A 26217-nucleotide genomic window follows, 5' to 3' on the forward strand; every position below is an offset into this window, starting at 1 on the left:
TGTTGTATCACTTTGTCCTAGATGTATATCTGGTTCAGTTACAGCACTGTCTATTGTAGTCAAAGGTTCCTGCCCATCTAAAAACACAGTTTGGTGAGCATTGTCATTATTCACATTACTTACAGGTTCAACATTGACCATATTACTATCTATATTCAGTTCAGCATTATCCCTAGAGATAGAAACATTGTTACAATATCTATAAGTATTTACTGAATTCTCTACAATCATATTTTGTCCGAGTCTGGGCCACATAAATACATGGCCCAGTTTAAAATCATTGGTGTCTCTCAAAACTTTATTCTTCTTCTGATGTAAGAGTTTACGTTCATGAGCCGCTACACCATCAAGCAGGCTCTCAAACAATGGTTGTACTGCTACATGTGTAAAATTGTCAAAAATGAACTGTTTTTTTAGTTTTTATAGTTTCAATAAGACGCGCCTCTTCAGGTCTAAAAAAGTCTATAAGGAGCTGTAGATATTTCCAACTCACCTCTAGATCGATTTGTTGCCAATGGGTGAGTAGGTCCGGGGTAACATGCTCCTTGACTTGGCATATTAAAGACCCGTAGCCCCCTCGGTATAATTTTCTTATCCAGACAATGTTGAAAATGCAGTCTCTGTGTCTGGATCCGTTTGAGTTGCAAAAAATCTTCCTCTAGTTCATCGAATGCTTTCTGCATCCTGCCCAAATCAACGGGGACACTATCGATGTCAGAAGTAGAAGACAAGTCACATTGCCAGGATACACTTTTCATATAGTCCAGATACTGGGAAAACCTCCATTGAAAAACATCATTTCTATCCCTTTTTTCAGGATTATAATAAAGTTCAATGCATGCAGTCATCTGCATATTCCCGCTCCAGGTGGCAGCAGCAAAAAGTAAAAATAGAATAATCAAAAATAGAAGGTTCACCGCCAGCCAAGTAAATGCTCCGTAGCTACGCTTTCTATAAACAAGTGTCCACACTAGTAAAAACGGTGTAAAAGCAGGAAAATCTTATAAAAATTCTATTTTATTCTCCAATAAAAAACAAATAAAACGGATGAGAGCACTTTCGCTTACAAAACTTCATCAGGCAATTTTATGCATGCAGCAGTACAACTGTTGTTTGAGAGCCTGCTTGATGGTGTAGCAGCTCATGAATGTAAACTCTTACATCAGAAGATTAACAACGTTTTGAGAGACACCAATAATTTTAAACTGGGTCATGTATTTATGTGGCCCAGACGCGGACAAAATATGACTGTAGAGAATTCAGCAAATACTTCTAGATATTGTAACAATGTTTCTATCTCTAGGGATAATGCTGAACTGAATATAGATAGTAATATGGTCAAGGTTGAACCTGTAAGTAATGTGAATAATGACAATGCTCACCAAACTGTGTTTTTAGATGGGCAGGAACCTTTGACTACAATAGACAGTGCTGTAACTGAACCAGATATACATCTAGGACAAAGTGATACAACACAAGTGAATGATATAAATGTAGGTCATGCTCAGGCCATGGGCAATCTGTATCCTGCAGTACATATAATTAAGAATCAATCTGCCTCTAGGATAGATAATATGCAAGTAGCTGTGAGACCTAAGACTTCATTTAGTAATTGATCCACTGAGTGTTTATCCGGTACAGGTGATGGAGTTTATACCCAAGAGTCAAAGTAACCTCATAGACACAGTCACTGACTTAAAAATCTTTTACAGAAATGTCATGTTAAAATTAATATACAAGCACACATTAAGTGATGAGAATGTGCAGTCGTTTAAGTTTAGGAACTTAAGTCATTATGTTCCACTGAATCATCCATTGGTTGATGCTTATTTGAAACTGATGGAAGAAGAATTATTTAAATACTATGACGATAGGGCTTTACATAAAAGATACTATGGAGCAGACAATTTGAATTGGAGTGAGAGAGAGTGTTTGAAACATCTACAGTCAGAGACCTCGATTATAATTAGACCAGCTGATAAGGGAGGTAGAATAGTGATCATGGACATTGATAAGTATATAACTTCCATGAACAATCTCTTAGGAGATAAATTTTATAAGATCATTTCCAAGGAAGAAGTACATTTAGTTATTCGATATGTTATGCATACTTTATCAGACATCTATCACAGTGGTATGACAACAAAAGAAGTTTTTGACCATCTCATAGTTAAGAATCCCCTTATACCACAGATTCATGGCCTTCCTAAAATTCATAAGAGCGTATATGATCCACCCGTGTGACCCATAGTCGCTGGAGGTGGTTGGGTAACAGAGCATCTATCTGTTTATGTGGAAAAACATCTACGACCTATATTAGATAAGAGTAGACATGTTCTAAAGGATACTAAATCATTTCTTGTAGACCTTTATGAATGTTTAAGAAATGTTACAACTATGGAAGAACCTACTTTGGTCACGTTGGACATACAATCTTTATTTACCATCATTCCTAACAACATAGGTATTCAGTATATCTCAGATTATTTGAAGAATAACAGTGACTTCACTATAATACAGATAGATTTGTTAACACATTTTCTAGAATTGGTCTTAGAAAATAATTTATTTATATTTCATGACACCATCTATAGGCAACAAGATGGTGTGGCTATGGGGACCCCATGTGCCAATTCTTATGCAAATATGTTTTTGACACATTGGGAAGAGACTACTTTGTTTTTGGTTGAAGAATTTAAGGCACATGTGGTCTTTTATCGACGATTTGTCGATAATCTTTTCATTCTATGGAAAGGGAGGGGAGATGAATTGGACACACTCGCTGTGAAAATTAATAACTTAACAGAATATCTTAAGCTTACCATGAAGAGCTCCAGTTCTAGAATAGATTATCTGGATTTATATATAGAGAGGTTATCCAATGGACTGTTCAATACTGGGGTATACCTTAAGTCATGTTATCGGAACAGTTTATTGAGATCTAGTATGCATCCAACACATGTATTTAGGAATATTATTAAAGGCCAAGGAATGAGGGGGTCTAGGTTGAACCCCTCTGAAGTAGGCTTTATGGAAGAACTAGCTAGCCTAAGGTTGAAATTGTTGGACAGAGGATATAGGGAAGATGAGATCGATGAACACTTGGCATCAGCAGCTAGCCTTAGGGAGGACACAGCTGCACCATATTTTGGGCCAAGTTTGAATTCGCATACAGATGAGACATCTCATAGAACATCCCTTGGTAAGATTCCAACATTTTATACTTGTGATAGATTGGAACTCAATAATATTATTTCTAAGAATTGGTCAATTTTACAAGTGGCTGGAGATATAAGGGAGATTGTGGGTGATAGACCACATTTCTTATATCGAAACAAGATGAATTTAAAGAGGATGCTCTGTTACCCTAGGAACAAAGAAGTACGTTCCGGTGATGAACATACTAGACCATGTGGGCATTGTAATGTTTGTATGTATATAGACATTAGTAAGAGCTTTTTTCATCCTGACTTACGCAGAGATTTTAGGACATCAGTTAGAGCGGACTGCAAGACACCTAACCTTGTTTATCTGGCAGTATGCCAGAACTGCTCTTCCTTTTACGTTGGAAAAACTAATAGACCGTTTAGGGATAGAATACGTGAGCATGTGTACCATATTAGGAAACAACTGGAGCACAATGCCCTAGCTAAACACATCATACAACATGATGAAAGTCATACTTTTCTTTTTAGAGCCCTAGAGGTGATTTCTCCCAGCATACGTGAAGGTGACATTAGGAACGATACCGAGTTTAGGGAGAATAATTGGATTATAACACTGAGGGCTGATAGAGGGATGGGACTCAATGAAAGGGCATCTATAAAACCATCATTAAGGAAACGTCGCAATATTAGATAACTTTGAAAAGATGACCATAATGTTCATTGTCTACATTTCCTACATATATTTTATAAGATAACCTAGTCACAGAATATTAGAAATGCTCCATTGTGTCTAACATTTAACTAGCATATATATGTTTTTTATTGGATGCATAGAGAGTTGTATATATATATATATATATATATATATATATATATATATATATATATATATATATATATAGACTAATATATATATATATATATATATATAGACTAATATATAGACTAATATATATATATATATATATATATATATATATATAGACTAATATATATATATATATATATATATATATATATATGGAATTTCATTGTACCCAATTCATCAAGGAATTTAGTCTATTAATATCACACGTATATCAGGGCACTAACTTTTTTACTTGTCTAGATTTAGTCATAGACGTGGGTACGTGTTTGTACTATCTTTAACATATAGCTATTTATAGTTTTAGTTTATATATGTATATTTTTATTATTTTTTATAATTTTTGTAAGGTGACTTGTATAATAAAGTTGTCTATAGTAGATATACAAATGTCTTTAGTAGATGTCCCTAAATATATGCTGTTTTTAAAGTAGTAATTGATATGGAAGCCTGATTGGTTATAAGCTTTTTGAATTTAGGTATAAATGCCTTGTGGGAAGGTTATTTAACATGGATCTGATGAAGCTTTGTAAGCGAAAGTGTGCTCATCTGTTTTGTTTTTTATTGGAGAATAAAATAGAATTTTTTATAAGATTTTCCTGCTTTTGCTCCGTTTTTACTAGTGTGGACACTTGTTTATAGAAAGCGTAGCTACGGGGCATTTACTCGACTGGCTGGCGGTGAACCTTCTATTTTTGATTTTACAAAAAATATGACGTTAACAGACATCAACAGACTGGTTTTAAACAAATTCAAGTTTTAAAGACTTGTTAAGATTTTGTTGTGTAATCAATTATCAGACGGACCAATGTCAGTACGCATTCTTTAATTCAATTAAATATATAAAGGTCCACTATACTGTGAAATGTATCTGATGAAGTTGGTACGAAAAAGTACAGTTTTGTACCTACCATAAATGTAGATGTTCGAAGATCCACATTGCTGCAGTCCTAACACTTGGGTAGTCCGCTGTCCCTCGGTCGGCCCGAATATCAGAGTATAAGGCTGACGTCGGTCAAGGCGCATTTGACTGACATCAGAACGTCAGGGTACAAATGCGCATGACCGACGTCATATCCTCAGTCTTTTCTTGCCCCAGATGTCAGAAGACCCTAAAAAGAAAGGTCAAAACCCATAGACAACAACCAAACAACCAACCAACCTAACACTAAAAATATGTACAATATAAACAACATATACAATATACCTCAGATTGATAATCCAGCCCACACAACCGCCTCAAACTACAGAGGGGAAGGAGGGAGGGTAAATTGGACTGCAGCAATGTGGATCTTCGAACATCTACATTTATGGTAGGTACAAAACTGTACTATGTTCTTCATCTCACATTGCTGCAGTCCTAACACTTGGGTAGAATCCCAAAGCAGAGGTAAGGGAGGATGGCTAAACTATAATGAAGCAGGAGCTGCCAAAATGCCCTGCAAAACAGCAGTGGCAAAACCAGCCCTGGATTTAGAGTACAGTGGAAGGTGGTAATGCCTAGAGAAAGTATGCACTGAACTCCAAGTAGCTGCCTCCAAAATATCCTTAGTTGCCACCCCCCTCAAAAAAGCTGTTGAAGTGGCAGTAGCCCTAGTGGAATGAGGCCTAATCCCAGCCGGAATCTGTTTGCCATGATGGGAATAACAGAAAGCAATGCAAAACCCAATCCACTTAGAAATAGTTCGTTTTGACACGGGCTTGCCCTGAGAACACAAAGCAAAAGAAACTAATAACTGCTGAGATTGTCTGAACCCTTTAGTTCTGTCCAAATAATATCGCAACTGCCTGTGTACATCTAAAGTGTGCAAAATCTTTTCCCCTTTAGTTTGGGGATTTGCATAAAAAGTAGGCAAATGAATAGTTTGGTTTAAAGCCACACTAGAAACCACTTTAGGCATAAAGGAAGGATTAGTACGTAAAGATACCCTATCCTTATGGAAAATTAAGAAAGGCTCAACTGCCATAAGGGCCTGCAATTCAGAAACCCTTCTTGCAGAGGTAATGGCCAACAAAAAAGCAGTCTTCCATGACAAATATTTCAACTCAGCAGTAGCTGCAGGCTCAAAAGGTTGTAGAGTGAGTTTCTCCAACACAAAATTGAGATCCCAAGCAGGAGTAGGAGCTCTTCGTGGGGGTCTTATATTCTTTGCCCCTCTAAGAAATTGCTTGAACAAAGGATGAGAAAACAATGGTGGGTCACAGTCGTAGTGAGCTGAAATTGCTGCAGCGTGAATCTTAATAGAAGAGAAGGACAAACCTTTGTCCAATAACTCAGTAAGATATTGAAGAGCCACACTTAAATTAGGCTCAGAAACATCCAAATCCTTTGCTGCACTCCAAAACAAAAATCTCTTCCATTTATCTGCGTACACTTTCCTTGTACTAGGCCTTCTAGCTTCCAAAATCACATTCAAAACTTGTTGTGGAAGATGAGACCCTCTATGGTTCAAAACAGAATATGCCAGGCTGTTAGGTGAAGAGAGTGAAGTTTGACATTGAGCAAATGACTGTCCTCCTGGGACAACAGGTGTGGAATCAAAGGCAAAGGCCATGGAGGCTTCCTTACTAGACTTCTCAGTAATGGGTACCAGTGCTGTCGAGGCCAATCTGGAGCTATCAAAATCATCCTTGGCTTGTCCTGTCCGACCTTCAGAAGTACCTTTGGGAGGAGAGGCAGAGGTGGAAAGGCATACACATGAAGATTTTTCCAACTGAAAGAAAGAGCATCCACTTTCCAAGCTGTGGGATGAAACCTCTTCGTGCAAAACTTTGGCAGCTGGTGGTTTAGTGGAGAAGCGAACAGATCTATGTCTGGAGTTCCCCATGACACTGTCAATTTCTGAAATACATGAAGATCCAGTTTCCACTCGTGGGGATCCATGATTTGTCTGCTTAACACATCTGCTAAGGAGTTCTGTGCTCCCGGCAGAAACCTTGCCTGAAGATTTAGTTGTAAACTGAGAGCAGTCTCCCACAAAATCATTGCTTGCCTGCATAGAGGATAAGAATGTGTTCCCCCTTGCTTGTTGATGTACCACATGACAGTTGTGTTGTCTGTTAGAATCAACACCTGCCCTGGAAGAAGTAAATCCTTGAAAGCTATTAATGCAAACTGGACTGCTAACATCTCCTTCGAGTTGATATGTAGATGCTGTAGTCTGACAGGCCACTTGTCTTGTATCCACTTTCCATTGAGATTAGCTCCCAAAGCTTTGTCTGAGGCATCTGTCGTTAAAATCTGACTCGCCTCTGGCCGGGTCACAGAGAGTCCCTTGTTTAGGTGACATTCCTGAGCCCACCACAAAAATTCCTTTTGAATGCAAGGTATTATTTGAATGACAGTGTCCAGATCCTGGCAGTGCTGTGTCCATACATTTTTGAGATACCATTGCAGCTTCCTCATATGCAGTTTGGCATTGGGAAGCACCAGAATACAAGATGCCATGAACCCTAAGGCTTGAAGGACTGTCCTTGCAGTCAGCCCGGACTGAAGAGATAGTTGATGGAAGTAAAGGGAAAGATTCTTTTGTTTGTCCGGGGTTAAAAAGGCCATCTGGGATGCTGTATTCAGTCTTACACCCAGAAAGCACATGTCTTGAGAGGGTACTAGACTGGACTTTATTTCGTTCACAGAATACCCCAGGCATCTTAGCACTGCTATCACATATTCCAAATGATGAAGAAGCTCATACTGTCCTTGAGCCAGAATCAGGCAATCGTCCAAATAAGGATAGATTTGTATTCCTTTTAGCCTGAAAAAAGCTATCACTGGAGCCAGAACTTTCGTGAATACTCTGGGCAGTAGATAAGCCAAAGGGCAATGCAGAGAACTGATAGTGAGAAGTCCCAGTCCGAAAACGCAGATACTTCCTGCAACTTAGTCTGATAGGAACATGGAGGTAAGCCTCCTTGAGATCCAAAGTTACCATCCAGTGATCCTTGCCCAGTAGAGGTAAAAGCTGCTGTAACGTCAACATTTTGAACTTGGGAATGTCCAGATAAGTGTTGAGGATAGATAAATCCAAAATTGGTCTCCACGTATTCCCCTTTTTTGGTACTAGGAACAGGCGAGAATAAAATCCTAGGCCCCTTTCTGGCATAGGAACCGGCTGTATGGCCCCTATTTGGAGTAACAGAGAAATTTGCTTGTGAGCCTCTATTCTTTGTTGAGGAGGCATGCCTTTGAAAGGAGGCAAGGTATGGAAATAAAACCTGTAACCGTGGTGTATGATATCCAATACCCATCTGTCTTGGGTAATTATACTCCAATTTTCTTTGAAAAGTGCCAACCTTCCTCCCAAAGGTGCTGCCAGGCGAGAAGGTTCTGGCAGCTGAAAAGGTAGGTCATTGGGTCTGTTTACGAAAGGACTGACCCCTGCCCTCACCCGAAGACTGTGCAGGAGAACTCCCTGTTCTAGGCCTGAAAGAGCCCTGACCTCTGCCCCTGCCACGTCTAGATCTACCCCTAGACTGGGAATCATAAGAAGGATACGTCCACCCCTTAGTAGGCCAATTTCTACTAAACTTTGGAGGCTGAACCTGCAAAAAATCTTTAACAGTCTGCATAGACTTAGCCTTGTCTTCCATTTTCTTTAAAACTGCTTCAACAGGAGAACCAAACAAGACATCAGATTGTAAAGGAGCATCCAAAATCCTTGTTTTAACATGGTCAGATAAATTTTGATCCCTCAGCCAGGCATGCCTGCGAAGAACTGACCCAGTGGCAGCCACCCTAGACGAGGCCTGTACAGCATCAAAACCACATTGCAAAGAATGCTTACCCACCTGTTCAGAAACATGCACTAAATCTTGTAACTCTTTACAATCAATACCTTCCACCAGAGCATCAACCTTAGACTTCAATTGTGAAAGGAGATAATTCTGATATTTCAACATGTGAAACTGGCAATTCAAAGCTCTCATGGCTAGAGTGGAAGAAGTATAAACTTTCTTTCCCCATCTATCCAAGGCCCTGGCCTCTATCTGCAGGAACCGGATTCTTGACAACAGAAGCCTTAACACCCTTAGGCCCCTGGCTCACAGTTTCTGGGTCTGCCCTAGGACTCTTAAAAAGATACTTATGAGCTTCAGGCACCCTGTAATACCTATCTGGTTTAACAGGCGCAGGAGGCAAAGAATCAGGATTAAGAGAAGCCTCTGCAAACACATCTTCCACCACATTCAGAACAGGAGGTATAGCCAAAGGCCTATGCTGGGGTAAAAACAAAAATTCCCTAAGCCTTTTCCTGGAATCAGAGAAGTCCTGACCTTCCCATTTAAAATGCTCTCTCATGGAATGAAGAGTCTCTGAAAAAGAAAAATCCTCAGGAGGAGAAGCAGAAGGAGTAGAATCATCCACATCAGAATCAGAATAAGGAGAATACTCCTGCAAGTCTTCAGCCGAAGACTCAGACACATCCGAAGCCTGCTCATAATCCCCCAACACTGGTTCCATCCTAGGCCTCTTATCAGGAGGGGGCATAGAGCCTCTAATTAAAGTAATTAAATCTTCTGCCATTTTAAGCATGTGCTTCTTGGGCACAGAACCTGAAGAACTAGGAGTGACACTCACAGAAGCTAAACTAGACCTGCCTCTAGGAGAAGCCTTGGAAACAGAAAGAGAGGGCCTAGACACCTTAGGAAGGGAGGGGAGTACAGTTATCTGAGAAGCCCCTGCAGCCTGACCTGCCTCCTGGGAGGCCACATCCTGTAAAATCAAAGTTTCTCCCTGGGACTCCAGAGAGGCCTCCGGAACCACCGGTTCCACTGGCGCCTCTAAAGAACCGGCGCCCGGTCCGCACGACTCCTCTAACCTAGGTTTGACTGCCTTGTCTTTGCGCTTTTTTGAGGAAGCCGGCGTTGGAGCATCCGACGGCATATTGTAATTGCACCGCTTCCCAAAGACCAACCTGGCACAATCTAACCTTCGCTAATAGTGCGTTTATTGAACCTAGCACAAAAGCGACACCCAACAACGTCGTGCTCAGGTCCCAAACAAGGTATACACAAATTATGGTAATCCCTATGCGGTATCTGTTTCCCACAAGAAATACAGTTATTCACTTTTTCTGACATCCGGTAAACCACTGAGGCAAGAAAAAACAAAATATTCTAACGGGGTACTTAACCAACTCTGACTTTGGTCTGAAACTCCGAATTCGAAAAATTTCAGAACGCCGAACGGCACTTGCAACACTGCTTCTGCATCGGACCATGCGGCAAAAAAGACTGAGGATATGATGTCGGTCATGCGCATTTGTACCCTGACGTTCTGATGTCAGTCAAATGCGCCTTGACCGACGTCAGCCTTATACTCTGATATTCGGGCCGACCGAGGGACAGCGGACTACCCAAGTGTTAGGACTGCAGCAATGTGAGATGAAGAACATCGCTATTTTTTCAGTGAAAGCATTAATATCTGTCTCAGTTGTTGCATTTGCTGTTAGTTCTTTGCAAGTGTCTATTAGTTTATGTTCATGTTTGAATAAACATTTTCCACGACTCGTCCCTCTTACTGGTGAGCTCCCAGTGTACCTTATTGGTTCTATTGAAACTTGGCTAGATGATCCTAACTCCTATAACTTCAAAATTATGAGAGACAGTAGCTATAAAGTACTCATTGAACTTCACAAGCTATGGTGGCATTAGCTTAATTCCAAAAATTACATTTACCTCCAATAACCACACAATGATTCCCTCTGCACTAACTGCAGTCTAATCTATCGCCACAAGAATACAGCAAGTCAGCCATGTTAACTTGAACACATCTATGCTGTTGCCAAAAATGCCCACCTCAAATTAGGACTATTTTACAAAGGCAGGCTACATCTCCCGGGCTACAGTTGGAAAGTAAGTGTAGAACCCCTCTTATTTGCAAGCCTGCTGTATGCATCTACAATTTTCACAAATCTTCAAACTATGCTAAAGAACGTACAGTTGTGCAAGTTGCACTTCCACATAACAGCAGATGTTCGAATTCCTGGCTTCTGTGGTAGACTTTAGGCTATATAGTTTCTGCCTTGCCCAAGGCAGACCAACCAGCATCTTTCAAAAGCTCTGGGTCCTTCCCATACTTCTGCTCTGACTGCTAATTGGACAGCCCACTGGAGAGAAAATCAACAAACTGTGGAAAATCTTCAGGACTTTGTTGCATAACTGAAAAGTAGTATGCACTCCTGAACTAATCAAACAAGAAAGAGCTACCAAACTATTTGCTAACAAACTATATACAACAGCAGCAAGAATGGAGGGTGAGTGCTGCTACTATGGCACTGAGGAATTCCAACATCTATTGTTATGGGTAAGAGTAACTGTACTATGTTCATCATTCCACTGATCCAGTACCCTTTAACTATATGGGTTGATTACCAAGGCCTATCCAACCTAGGAGGATATGAATCCAGGAGCTCTTGGAAAATGAGCATAGCAAAGTCTGCCCTGGATCTAGAAAAGGAATCCTGTTTGAAATACCATATAAAGGTATGTGTGGAAAGGACCATGTAGTTGCCGCTAGAGTGTTTCTAGAGGACATACCTTTCCAAAATGCCATTAAAGACAAAGCCCCAGTACAGTGTGCCTTAATACTGCCTGTAACTGGTTTAGTATGATGGGTATAACAAAAGGCAACCAACTAGAAAGTCTATTTTGACAGTTTGTCTCTTACTAGTCCAAGCATAAGACATAAATGGCTTATCAGCATTTCTACAGGCCTTAGATCTGAAAAGATAGGAGAATGATGGCTTGATTCAAATAAACTGAAATAACTTTTATTCTTAATACCCTATACATATGGAAGACAGGATTTACCAACTATGAAAGCTTGCAACTCCGATACCTCTTGCAGATGTTAGAGGACAGAGCAGAATAGTTTTCTATGTAATGAAACTAAGTATACTAATGTGCAAGTTCCAATGCAGATGTGGTTACTAAGCCAACAGAAAGCTAAAAATCCAGAAAGGAGTAACCTGAAAGCAAGGTGAACTCATGTGTAGCACTCCTGAAACTGTTTTACAAACACAGAAACAGAGAGAAAGTTGAACATCCCTGGACAGACATGATGGCATGGCCACAAGATGTAACTTGTAAAAAGTATGGGCAGCAAGGGGCTAGAAACGCTTTCAAATATTTCAGTACCAGTATTAAAAAAAAATCACTGATGGGCTTTTGTTTATTCACTAGTTACCAACTTGAAATATTTTCCCTAAGTCAATAAGGATTTTCTAGTAACCGGATTCATTGCCACCTTTAGTACCTGTTGCATGACCCAAGAATGCCTAAAAGGTATTAGAATTGAGTCATCCGGGCTGATAGTTGAAGATGTGTTAATATAGGGTGTATTAAACTATTAAACTTCCCCTGTCTTGTTTAAGTAGATACAGATTGTGAGCAAGCATGGGATAATTGCTTTTGCCTTACAATGTACAGGTATGCCATACTTTACCAACCAACAGGACTTTTTGACAAAACCAGACATTTGCAATGCAGCTCTTTAAACAAGGATAAGTTAACTTGAAGAAATTTTCATTTCTTTAAAAAAATATGCTTGACTTCAGATATGAATTAATCCTTTACTAACATATCCCCCCAAAATGTGTACCTTTAGTTTTCTAAGGTTTTGTAGATCTAAAACGCATTAGTTACAAGAGAAACAAATGTCAAACAGAACCTACCTTTCTCTTTGGAACACTATGATTTATTTCGGTGTTGTCTGCCTGAACTTGGATGCACTGTCCTTCATGCTGTTTCTTTGATTCCTCTTTGACAAAACTTAACTGGTTCAACAGTGGCTTGCTGGTACTAAAGTTTGTGGGTTCTCCATCAGCTACCTTCAAAGTAGTACCACCCACAATAATGTTCTGCAGTCGGTCAACCTCTCTCTTCAGTTTACGGTTCTCGTTTTCTAGATCCTAGATGAAAGGAGGTTACAAATCTAGATTACTAAGAAAGTATAACTTTTTTAGCTCAAATCACTGCTGCTGATGTTAAGCTAACACTTTTAGAATAAAAGTCTGCAGGACTTAAATTCTTTAATAGCATTTCAACTGCAGTGCAATCTCCGGGAAGTCCAACTTTATTATTTTAAAAAATATGCAAGGTGCAAACCCACACATGGAGTAAGCTAGAAAGACTGCATTAAGCCAGTTCAGTCTTCACTTTGTTAGCCAGTAAAGACCCACAAGAGAGAAATTTATGTTTTTACAGCTGATCCAGAGAGCTTTGCTATGTTTAAATGACTTGATCAGAGTTGCACAGAATGCATTTGGAGGTGATAAGAATTCAGTTAGATCTGTCAGCCACTGTATTCACAGCTTGTTACACTGGAAACTAAACTACATAGCCAGTTACAATGCATGTGTTCAGAAACACCTTTAGCATTACTTCTTCATTAAGATTATAAAGCTACTATTCTGCAAAGATAATTAAAACACACGTTTCTTCAGAAGTTTGCATATTGCTCCACTTTCATCACAAGGAATGGATTATAGTCTATAATAGTAATTCTGTAGAAAGCAATGCCTTCTTGGCAGCGGCACTTAGAACAAAAGGACAATATTCTGAAGATATAAAATTTAAAAGCTTACACCACGGGTTCCCCAAAGTGTACGCTGCGGCACCCTCAGCTTCCTCACAGGGGCGCCACAAACTAATAAGTGTGGCACCCCTTATTTCCCAGCACTTTTAGTTTTTAAAAAATTAAATCCCGGCTTTTGAGCTGACGTCATCATGCACGTGATGATGTCAGCTCAGTAAGATGACTGCCAGCCTGTCGGAATAGAGCTCACGTCCATTTCCGGCTGCTCAACATTCCAAATGTTTAGCCAGGAACAAGTGGATATGTGCTCCGTGTTGGTGGCACCTGCATCATCTCACCTGCCTTAAACCGCAACCAAAATCAAAAAGATTCCTGTTCAGCTTTTTTTTTGTTGTAATCTGCACTTCCTGGATTTAAGCCACAATAACTTAAGGCTAGACAGTAAGCAATTCTGTGTTCCTGAGATTATAGCTTGAGCTTTTAAAGTGCGAGGACTGTCGAAGAGGTAGGTACTAACTCTTGTGTTAACTTTTAACCCATTGCATGTGGTGCTTATGTGAGTGGATCAGATGAATAAAGTGTAGGATTGTATTTGTCTGACTTTTGGAGGCGATGCATGTTTTGTTGAGAGTATAGACTCTACAGAGCAATGACTGGGAGTGAGTATACCAGCCTGGAAATGGGACATTAATTGCTATAGCTGGCCTTTCTTGTTTGCTTAACATGTGGGATATTTTATATGCAACTAAGCTGGGTGAGTATCTTCTGTGCTGCAGTTTCAACATGTAGCAGGAAAGGTAAAGTTTGGTCTAATATTAAGCTGAAATATTTCTAAGTATCAAAGGTAGCTCCATCTGAGCAAGATCTAAAATTTTTAGTGGTGCTGTAGTAGTCAGCCTTATGTTTGTGGCCATTTTTGTATTCAGAGTTAGTGTGGTGGTACACATCCAGTTCTATAGAAGGTTAGTCATTTCTGTAAAACATCTGCTGTTTCAGGCTGAGAGTTAGCTGCTCGGTGACAATGTCATTGACATTTAGTAGAATGTTAAGATTGTGGAACTTCCGAGGAAGGTACTTCTCAATAAGAGATCACAGAAGTAGTCATTTCCCAAACCTTTAACTTCTACATTGTTAAGCAGAGGATTAGGGTTGGTTGAATCAATACCAGGAGCAGATTTCATCAGAGAAACTGCACTTTATGAGTTTGAGAAGCAATAAACTATGTTTCCATACATTCAAATGCCCTTTTTAGGTCTGTAAACATAGCACCATTATGTTTGCCTTGGTCCATATTGTTATATATAGTATTTGTAAGTGTACAAATTGCCGTAGCCCGGGTTGGAAACCATGCTGTTTGTCAGTAAGAATGTCATTAAGCTCCATACCTGGGGGCATCAGTTTCCTACAGAACTTGCAATACTTTGCTGTGACAGCAAACTAGGTGAGCAAACTGTTTTTTTAAAAATGAATAACTTTCAAAAGGAAGTGTAGCACTATTAACTACTATGTTATGCTTTGCTGATCTGCTTTAAAGAGAAGCATTTATCAGTGCTGCAAAACTAGCATGTTGTAGAGGTAAAGCTTGTGTTTTGCAATTGGTTGCTCTTCAATTTTTTTATGCACTGCATTTTTTTAACTTACTGATTTTCAAGGTTGCAGTTGACATGATCAAGTAAAACCTATTCTTGACAAAAGAGCAGGGTTTGCAGCAGTGCGAGATGATTCGACAGCCTGTGTGAAGTGTTGACCCTGCTCTGTCTCCTTGTGAAATACAGCTCCAGGAAAGTTTTCAGAAGCAGGACTTGTAAAATTGTGTCACACATTTCATACAGTCTGAATTTCTTTTGCTAACAGTCCAGCTACAGTGTGGTGTTTGGGTTATCGTCTTGGATATTTATATGTTTGGCTGTGTACTGTGTCCTGTAATGAAAAGATGCTTAAATAAATTTGTTTTTCTGTGCTGTTCATATGTGTACACACACACACACACACGTGCATACATATTTGGAAAGACATCTGGCTGTAAAATTCTTATTCTCAAATATTTATTTGTAAATTTTGCTGCTGAGCAGGTCAGTACAGCTTCCCCCAACTGCTCACAGAGTTTTCAGGTCTTGTTGGATTTACTTAAGGAAGAGATGTTGGAAATGTATGCTATTGTTTATCCAGCATTAATAGAATTTCTGTTTTTCTTGACAGTACTCTGATATTCTAGTGGCCTTAAGATAAAAAAAAGCTTATGGTGAAATTAACAAGTAGGATTGATAACGTGGGTCTGGTCTAAATTGTTAGCACTAGAGTTCTTTGCACAGCATGAAGAAATATGGGAGTAGTTTTCTTAAAAATATATATAATAATAATTAAGTAAAAAAATCATGGCTTTAGGGGGGCAATGTGTGAAAATGATTTATACATGTAGAAGTATTTACTGGGCAACGTTTCTAGGGGTGTTTTTAATGTTAAGTGGGGTTGGGATAGTATTATGAAGTCTGGTTGCCGAATATCCTTTTCTGGCTACATCTGTGTAACAGTTGAGAGGTATGCTGGACAGAGTCAAATAGGGACAGATTTTAAATATTGCTCTTATAAACTTAAAATTAATAAGGTTGCCATTAGGTTTGCTTACCTCTCAACCATAGAAGATCAGTGTTATGCTGTTAAGCAGAACGTACACTTTCTTTTTGGTAATTGTCTTTTTATTCTCTTTTCATGCACTCACAACAAAACTTTACTAAAAGCGCACCTAAAAACATGCTGGCTATGCCCTTGCAACTCCCACTCTAATATCACCCACTCCATCCAACCACTACCTTTCTTTCTACCCCACTAACTACCTTGATTACAGCAAGCTCAGATGCTCATAAGCCTAGTACTTATTATACAGCAGGAACTTCTTATTGTAACATTTGTTAATGTCTGTTATGTACTTCGCAGATAAAGATTCTAGTTGTCTACTGATGTACTATGTTCTTCATCTGTAAATGTGTTTGCAATTAATTGCTATGTTAATCATATTGTTAATCGCTATGTAATCCAATGTAACTACTGTCTGTTTATTTTAACTGTGGAGCTTTTCTCCCCGGGCCTCCACTGAAAATGGACCTACGTCCAGTCGGACACTCCCGGTCAACTAATGTAAATAAATAAATTGTACTTTTGAGCTTTTCTCCCCAGGTCTCCTAGTCCAGTCGAGCAGCCTTGTTAAACAAATGTCAGATAAATAAAATATGCACTTTATGTGCGCCGCAGGGGGGAGGGGAGCCTTGGGAAAACCTGGATTCAGCAAGGGAGCTGAGAATCGAAAAAGTTTGGGAACCACTGGCTTACACAAATAAGTTCCATATACCTTGCAGTTTGCATCCACACTTGGATACTATGGAACATGTATGCAAGTGAAACAGACTTACTTTCTAGTTCTCTCATACTTCAAAGAACAGCAGTAGCAGGAGACTTCAAGTGAACATCTCCTCTGAGTTGACAGAGGATTCTGGAAAGAGCTGACAGGAACAGACTGCTGTGCAAAGGTTACTATTTACAAAATGAAAGATCAGAAAATTAAGCATAAAATAATCTTAATCATGGAGTTGCTGTATTATATAGTTTAGAATTCAGTTTTAAATGGAAATCATCATCTTCAATTTGAATGCTAAACAATTTCAAATATGGAAGCTCAAAATGCATTGTTATTACAGCTAGCAATCATCACGGAAGTAATGCTTTCTTCTGTCATTTTCTGTTTCTGATGTCCTCTAACAATAACAAGTTTGAAGCACAATCATACTATTATGACTGCTGAGTTTTTAATCTATTCAATGGTATTTCATTTGGATATAAGCAGTACACAGCAAAAGCAACCAGGAATCCATGTGCACAGACTTTTTATCTGCCTTCTGCTTACAGCCTTTAGATTGTATAAGCAAGCAATAATGCCTGTGTTAATGCGTGTTACTGTATAATTAATGCCCGCCCAGGGGTTTTATGACGCCCGACGTCACAGGCAGAGAGCCTCTACACCCCTGGAAGAGTATTAATTACAAATTAACGCACACCCTGGAGGACATTATTGTACTTGGAGAATGGGCTCTCTGTAAAAATTGCTGTGTTTTACTTATTTATATATTTTTTATTACTATATTATTTTTTATATGTTTTTGAAGTAAAATAATTTCTCTTCCTAATGTTTCAAAGTTGCTGTACTATATGTAAATGGTGTTAATGGATGCATTTTACATTTAAAAATATATATTTTTAAAAAAATATCTAGATATTTGCTTTATTTTAGGTTTCTTACTGCTAAAATGGTTTCTTGCCAGTCACTGGGGACTAAAGTCACTAAATGGCATATATTTGACTTTCAGACTTTAGTTCCTTCAGAAAATTCATATCAACACAAATTCTGTTATTTAACTTACTTTACTTTTTTTTTTTTTTTTTTTTTTTTTTTTTAAATATGTTCTTATTTTAGAGCCTTTGTTCCCCCTTTATTTCAGGCTTTATCCAGATTTTTTGGGCTAAAAGGTCAAGAGGTATGCAAACCTCTTTTCTGCTGCTGCCAGTGTTCCACTGATCTCTCTCTCTCCCTCACTCACACAGACTGCCACACACACACACAGTTGCACTTCAGAAAATGCATGCTAACACAAGTCCTATTACTGAAGTAACTTTGTGATTGATTTTTTAAGAGGAATATGTTCCTGTTTTGAGCCTTTGTTCCCCCTTTATTTCAGGTTTTATTCAGTTAAAGAGGTGGGAGGTACATAAACCTGAATGCTGCTGCCAGTGTTGGATCACACACACACACACACACACACACATACACACATTTCTCACTTTCATGCACACAAACACATTCAAACACACAAACAAACACGCACACACAACATATGTACACACAGACACACACTTTTTCCTACTATATTTAGTTTTACACTCACTAAACAGCAAGTGCTGCTTAGGGAGTGTAAAATAACATCTCAATCAATCTCACTTTCACTCACATGTACTCATACACTTACACACATGCACTAAATATACAGAACCAACTGATATTGCCAACATCCTGGCAGATAGGTTCAGTGCTAACTTCACCGCCCCTCACCCCCTAAAGGACCCATCTCTATACCGGAAGAATGCAAAGTTCCTGTAATCAAGGCTGCACAGGTAAAAACCACACTCTCCAAAGCCAAGAACATAGCATCCATGGGACCTGACAACATCTCAGGTTGCGTTCTACACAAACTATAGAATGAACTGGCAGCCCACCTAAGCACCATGTTCAATCATAGCCTCACCTCAGGCTTTATGTCCACTGAATGGCACACAGTGACTGTAATCCCACTCTATAAAGGGGGAGCCACCATGGACACAGGGAACTACTGCCCCATTAGCCTAACGAGCCTGGTCTGCAAGGCCATGGAACTTGCCATCTTGGAACTTATAAACAAAGACAATGGTAATCTCTAAACTCTGGACACCACCCAGTTTGGGATTGTAAAAGGCAGATCATGTCTCCTAAACCTGATAGACTTCTTTGAAGCAGTCACCAAAGCCGTAGACGAGGGTAAGGTGGTTCACACAGCCTATCTAGATCTCGCCAAGGCCTTTGACACCATCCCCCATTCTGGAATTATAGATAAACTCACTAAACTAGGGATAAATCCCTATGTCACAAGATGAGTTGCCAACTGGCTCACTGACAGAACCCACACTGTGAAAGCAGCAGACTCCAAATGTGACTTCAGACCAGTGAAAAGTGGAGTACCACAGAGTTCAGTCCTGGGTAATCTCCTGCTTGGTATCTGCTTTTCTGAAATAAAGGCCAACACAGATGGTCTTTGGCTAATGAAGTTCACAGATAACTGCAACTAGGAGCCATAATCGAAACTCCAAACGATGTGGACATCCTACAAAAGGGCCTCACTGAGACAGATGCCTGGTGTCAAAGCCATGGCCTCAAGCTCAATGCCAAAAAGTGCACTGTCATCCCCTTTGGTAAAAACTCTGTACCCATGAGGTACCACATAGGTGGTAGTCTACTTAACACTGAATGTATGATGAGACCTTGGGACACAGTAATCAGGAAATCCTTCTACGTGGCACACCTCATCACAAAAGGTTTCTCATTCAGGAAAAAAGAGGTTATTGTTCCCCTCTACTCATCACCCATTAGACCCATTATAGAGTACAATGCCCCCTTTTGTATGTACCTCAAGACATCTATAACAACTGGAAAGGCCGTAGAAATACCTCACAAAGAGGATTACTGGCCTCAAACAGATGCCCTACGCAGACCGTCTCAAAAAACTCCAGCTTTACTCCGTCGCATATCGCCTACTCAGAGGCAATCTCTGCCTAACCTACAAAACTATGTCAAACCCAGAGCTGTTGGACATGCTCCACTTAAAGAAATCCCAGTCCCTCCAAGCTACACACTTTAGGGACCTAAACCTTGTCACCACAATAAATATAACATGCTGGAGGGATAGATTCCTGTCCCAGACACTTCCCATACTCTGGAACAAACTACTTATCTATATCAGACAAAGCTCCTCACTTAACACTCTTCAAGAAAAATCTTGATGATTGTATGGGAAATAGGAAATTCACCCCAGGGATCACCTCTGTGGTTATGCTCGACAGGGGTACAGGAAAATAATTTTCTTGGGTGGCGAAAGCCAGGGTACCTTTTTGACTAGGCTTATATAGGCCCTAGGGCCAATAGCCTAGTACCTACCTATGAACCTATAATTTTCCTTTACTTTTTTACATTTTACACTTGCCAAACAGCAGAAGCACTGCTTAGTGAGTGTAAAATAATGGCAGTCATTAGTTTTTTTCTGTCCAAGTTCCACTGCAGCTTGATATGCTGCTGTAAAGTAGCAGACTCATTTTTTTAGTGGGCATTACTTGTACATTAATACCCTGCTGTAGAACGTTCGTTCTCCAGTCAGGGTGCTGATGTACAGTTTGCCCATTCTCTAAGCAGTAATGACCATTTCAGGAATATCACTACGCAGACAGATTCTCTTGCATTCCAGTTGATTCCTTACACATTTGCAATGAGGTTCATGTATTTATTTTCCTTTTTGGGCATCAGTCTTCCACCTCAGCCTTTTCTCTTTCTTTGCATATTGCAATACCTTGCACCCCAATGCCCTGCAATGACGCTTTGTTTTCAGACAATGAAAAGCTATGGTTATTGTTATACTTATAAAAAAGCTTTTCCCCCAACTACTTTTTTAATTGGCCTTTAGGAAAATCACAGATGCTAGGGCAAAGTATGGATGAAGAATTACTTTATGATTTATTCAAGATAATATTCATATAACCCTATTTATTGCAGACTAATCTTGTTTATCGCGACAGATGGTGTAATGTATAATACAGCAATAACAACACAATATATGGGGAAAGTTGGCTGCTTTATACTGTTTCTGGAAGAATAGTCTAATATCGGCCGGGCAGGTTGTTGAAGGTATGATGCAGTGCAGCTCTGACCTCTACTGGAGGCCAGCGGTAATACTGATCAGCCATAATACATTTAATATGAAGCTGTACTATGATGTACACTGGTGTCACACACACATGAGCACCAACTTCACTCAACAGTGTTGATGTTATATGTGAGTTTGCATTACAGGGTTAGCACTCACCAAAGGTGACACAAGCTGATCAAAACATATAAAATGCAATCATAAGGGTTTCTATGTTGCAAGCCCAAACATTGTTAAATGCCAAACTCTTCCTTCACTTTAATGTAAGCATGTTCAAAAAAATATATATATATTTAACATGTTGAGATAACCATCATGAGAAAAATTTATAAAATTACACATGATGCCATTTTGTGTATGAAAGAACGGCAGCAAATATAATAAACAGGCACTGCAACCAGTCACTTACTAAAAGTCACTGATGTAACATGCAGTACAGGAAATCAAGTATACAAAAATTGAGGCTGTTTTTGTCCATCAACATTTGCACCACTGAAACATTATTTAAAAAGAAACATTATTTTTTCATGACTATTAGTTTTGTTTCTGCAATAAAAAAAATACAGCCAGAGTCCTGATAGAAGACGAAGGCAAACTGCAGAAAGGTGTCATTCTTTGCCGAACAGCAGCATACCTTCTCACCACAGGTGTATAAATATAGCTCTCCTAATGTAATCTTGAGAAGCTTTTAAGGGAAAGGTTAACATTTTGGACAATTTCCAGGACAACAGTCATCATGGTTTTACAACTAAAAGTTCCAGTGAAAATAATTTGACCGTATTCTATAACTGGGTTATGGAAAACATGGACAGGGAGCACAGAACTGAATGGCAGAATATGGATATTTGCTGGTGGGAGATACTTTATATACTGGTGGGACCACATTGGGAGTACTTGTGTTTCTTCATGCAGAAGATATCATGAGAGGAACAAATAACTAACAAAGCACAAAGAGATGTGGATTGGAGAGAACAGTTCAACAAAGAACGGCTGAAGACTATGTGAGTCAAACAAGTGGAAAATTATACTGGAAAACAATGAATTAGGTCAACTTGTGAATACAGAAATTGAAGCGGAAAGACACTACAATTAGAAAGACCACAGTCGTTTACGTAGCAATGAAAAATATTTCTTCATAGACAAGTGAAATGTGCTTCGCTGATGACTGGGTTCAAGTGGATCTATATCAAAACTTCGAAGAAGTAAAACTCTGAACGTTAAAACATCGAACCCACAACATCAAATGATGAAAATAGCGAAGCCCCAGAACATTGAAATCTTACCTAGGGCAAGATTTCAGTGGGCCGTTCCGTGGCTTCGCAATTTTCTCCACTGTGGTGCGAAAGTTATGGACCTTAGGGTTAGGGTGTGGGTTAAGGTAAATGGATAGTTAGTAATGTATGTATGGTGTAGTGTAGGGTTGGGTTTTGTTAACTGTATGTGTGTGTATTAACTGCTTTGTTTGTGAATAGCTTCATAGGATATTGTGTGCGATAGTTACGAACCTTAGGGTTAGGGTGCGGGTTAAGGAAAGTGGATAGTTAGTAATGTATATGTGGTTTAGTGTGGGGTTGGATTTTGTTAACTGTGTGTGTGTGGTTTATTTATTTTGGTGTGCTTGTGTTCTATGTTTCTCGGAACAGCAAATTTTTTCCCTGGGAAAAAATTTGCTATTCTGAGCGTTCGATGTTTTCAATATTCGAAATTCCAAGTTCAAACATATGGTGTTCGACATTTTGGAATTTCGAATATATGATATAGACCCATCCAAGCAGATGTACTAATTCAGTCAAGGGGGCCTGGGGGAGATGAACAGGAAGTTGAAGGTGAGGTACAGCTGTGATATGGCTTGCTACAGTATCGAAGCAGCATTTATAGTTAAAAGTTAGCTTTCACCATTATATGTATTATATGTATAACAATGTTTATGTTATGTATAGAATGCCAATTAGGGCCCATAAGCTACAAAACCCATATATCAAACAGCAAGTATCTTGCAGTTTCTCATACTTTATGGACACTATGAGATCATCTGTGAAAACTGCATGATTAGGAAAAGAAAAACACTTCCCAAGCATGTTTTTTAATAATTCTGAAATGCTGATGGACTTTAGGTCTAGGTCTTTAGGTCTAGAGAGAACTGGATCAAACGTACGGTTCAGACAAGGCCATTCACTTCAACTTTTGCCTTACTCCCCCAAAAATCTGATGTACAAGACCCATTAACATCAAATACTGTAGTACTAGTGTAAGTTGAGTGAAAGTAGTTGAAGGACTTAAAATGAATTGAAAAGGAAAACTTGTCTGTAAGCAAAGTCCATTTTGCAATTAGTCAAAAAAACAAAAACAGAAGTTGGACATGAGCTATTTTTTTACCAACCAGATAAACTGGCAGGGCTGGGAATAAAAATAATACATAAACTGCAGACAGCCCAATAAAAATGACATCAGCAGAACACAGTAAATGATTTTGTGGGATATAAAATCAGCTGCATATGGGTCTTGGCAATGACAAGTCATGTGGACTCCCTGACAAGTAAACTGATATGCCTTTGTGAAGCAAAATACAATACATAAAACTGGTCTGGCAGGTCATGGTTCAGAAGATGAGCAAAACTAACTTCTGATTTGACCAACTAGGGATCCAGGATTGTATGTTTTGCAACCAGTCTGACTTAACGCAAACTTTCTTTGATTTGACTCGTTAATTTGAAAAAGGTAGATATTTTGAGCCTTTCAGGGCTAGACAGAGCACATATAAAGATCAGTAATTCTACAATCTACCACTTTACCCACTATACTCAGAACATATTCTAAACATTATAAAACTAAAAAAAAAATACTTCATCAAAAAAGTTGAGCAAAAACTAATGCTTTATTCTCAGCTTTAATCTTCTGTCCAGAAAGATTACAGACTACATCAATTTCATAACATACTATTATTAGTACTACTACTATCTTAAATGACTGTGATAACCTTGGTATCGGTACTTTGAAATCAGGCAGTTGTGTTCAATGGTACTTATAAAATAACTATTAAAATTTTCACTTCAAGCATTATACTTTTTTTTTTTTTTTTTTTTTTTTTTTTTTAAGTCTTAAGAAGCATCAAGTAATAGGCTGTACTATGACAACCTTATGCATCCTCATAGAAAATATCCTATAGAACTTGGGCAAGGGACCTTTAACAGCAGCAGTTTTCACTGACATGATAAAAATCCTTTGACCTATATGACCACTTTCTGCTTCTAAACTCCCTGATCTAAGCATGTATCAGCCAAGACTGCATATCCTTTTCTTTCAAAGACTTCCTCAAATGGAGAGAATTTAAACTCTAAACTAGCTCTTCTCTCTCTCTCTCTTCTGCAAATAAAGGAGTGCCACAGGAATCAGTTCCCCCCACTACTATTCTCCATATTTAAAAATAAACTTCCTACTAAACTTCCAAAGATCAAAATCATTTTATATGCAGATAACATGGTCATTAATGGGACCATCTCTTCACCATGCACCGTCAAAATAGAACTTGGAGGACATTTCACAATCATTATTCTAGCTTAAATAATAGTCTATCTCCTAAAGACAAAAAAAAAAAAAAAAGAAAAAAACTAAAGCAATGATCTTTGACACTAAAAACTCACAGCCATGCACATACCATACAATTTCAAACTTCAAATACTCAGGGATCTGGTTAGATCAAAAAGTAAACTTTCAAGTGGGATTAACACACTCAAAGTGCAAATAAAACAAAGACCACATCCCCACAGAGTCAAAATTACCTCATTACTTCTTTGGTAAAAAAAAAATCTCTCTTCTCCTTTCACCAGAAGCTAGAGCAGTTATTGGTAAAAGAGTTCTGCTAGCAAAACAAATACTGGCTACCAATTATAGGCAGTGCTTCAAAGAAAAACATTAATGTTCACTAGACCACAGAGAAAATAATTATTTGCTGCTGCTGCTACCACCACCCTATCTGGTTTTGATAGCACTGTGAAACTCGGATCAAAATAATTTGGCACACGACCTGGAAAATGTAACGGTTCCAGATCAAAATGCACAATGACCCTCCAAATTATGTATTCTGAATAAGAGTCCCAAAAATTCATAAGATGATAAGCCATCATTTTGTGAAGCAAAAATGCCAAAAAGAACCCCTCAAGGTGAGCTAACATTTCAGAAGATAAGAGAAGGGAGAGTGTTAATTTGGGAGATTTAGAATATTTTCAAGCTTGGATTACACCACTGGGAAGGGAAATAGGACAATGTTGTAGAAAAGTGAGGAAAACCAGAGAAAGAACAGTGAGGATAGAGACGTGATATCTGTCAATTAGAAGACTAGAATTAGAAGGGACGCCACAATGAATTTATGGGATCCTATTCATTCATCCACTGAAAGTTAAATATCGCTAGGGTTTTACGCTGCTTACTATACAACAAAATCTGTATTTATCCCTGAATTGGATCCTGTTGACATGCTTGCACAGAACTGTCTTTGGAACAGACATTAACAGAGAGTCTTTTTGAAGAAAAGTAGGTCACGGAGAACAGGAGTATGTAACTCTGCAAAATTAAATACAAGGTTTGCAGTCTATTCAAATAAAAGGAATTCGTTAAACATTTAATTTTTCTGATTACAAAAATGCAGGGATCTTTCTAGATGAGATAATTGTTTAGAACTATGCAGGGCAAATGTAGCACTTAATGAGAGCAGGGTAATTAGGACAGATTGAGATTTCAACAAAAAACCATGGCAGATGAAATGAGAATGATTTTCTCGCAATGATGACAAAATGCTGACTTAAGGATAGCATATTTTCTATGCAAGTTCCTAAACCCTGGATAATGACCACCAGTCTTAAGGAGAATTCTACTGCTCTTCATTGTAAGTCTGAGATCCAGAATTACGAGAGAGCGCAAAACAAAGAACAGTGAATATAGACAATAGCTGTTCTCCTTTGAAATTATTTTCTACAGGGTGACAAGCCCCACCCCCAAACACCGCCAATGCAGGGGCTGCAGCCCATACCCAACACCCTTCCTTCTTGCATACATCAACTCTGACATCAACATAACTCAGAGAAAAGGGAATACCCTATACCTCTCAACTCTCCATATTTTTGCCTCAGAATTCTGGTCTGTTCCTCACAAAATTTTTGT

The 26217-nt window shown here is 38.8% G+C and overlaps 1 protein-coding gene across 1 annotated transcript in view; it reads right to left on the reverse strand.

Annotated features, from left to right (window-relative positions):
* The window catches only part of LOC122787918 (unconventional myosin-Vb-like), a gene marked incomplete at its 5' end in the record, with an annotated part of 1807467 nt that overhangs the window by 686657 nt on the left and 1094593 nt on the right, over positions 1 to 26217 (reverse strand). The window contains one exon of the mRNA XM_044054844.1: positions 12705 to 12941. Coding sequence (XP_043910779.1) covers positions 12705 to 12941 — 237 coding nt within the window. The remainder of the gene's footprint in view (positions 1 to 12704; positions 12942 to 26217) is intronic.

The sequence above is a fragment of the Protopterus annectens genome, chromosome 13.part0, assembly GCF_019279795.1.
Source record: "Protopterus annectens isolate FY-2018-M chromosome 13.part0, PAN1.0, whole genome shotgun sequence".
In the NCBI taxonomy this organism is placed as follows: Eukaryota; Metazoa; Chordata; order Ceratodontiformes; family Protopteridae; genus Protopterus; species Protopterus annectens.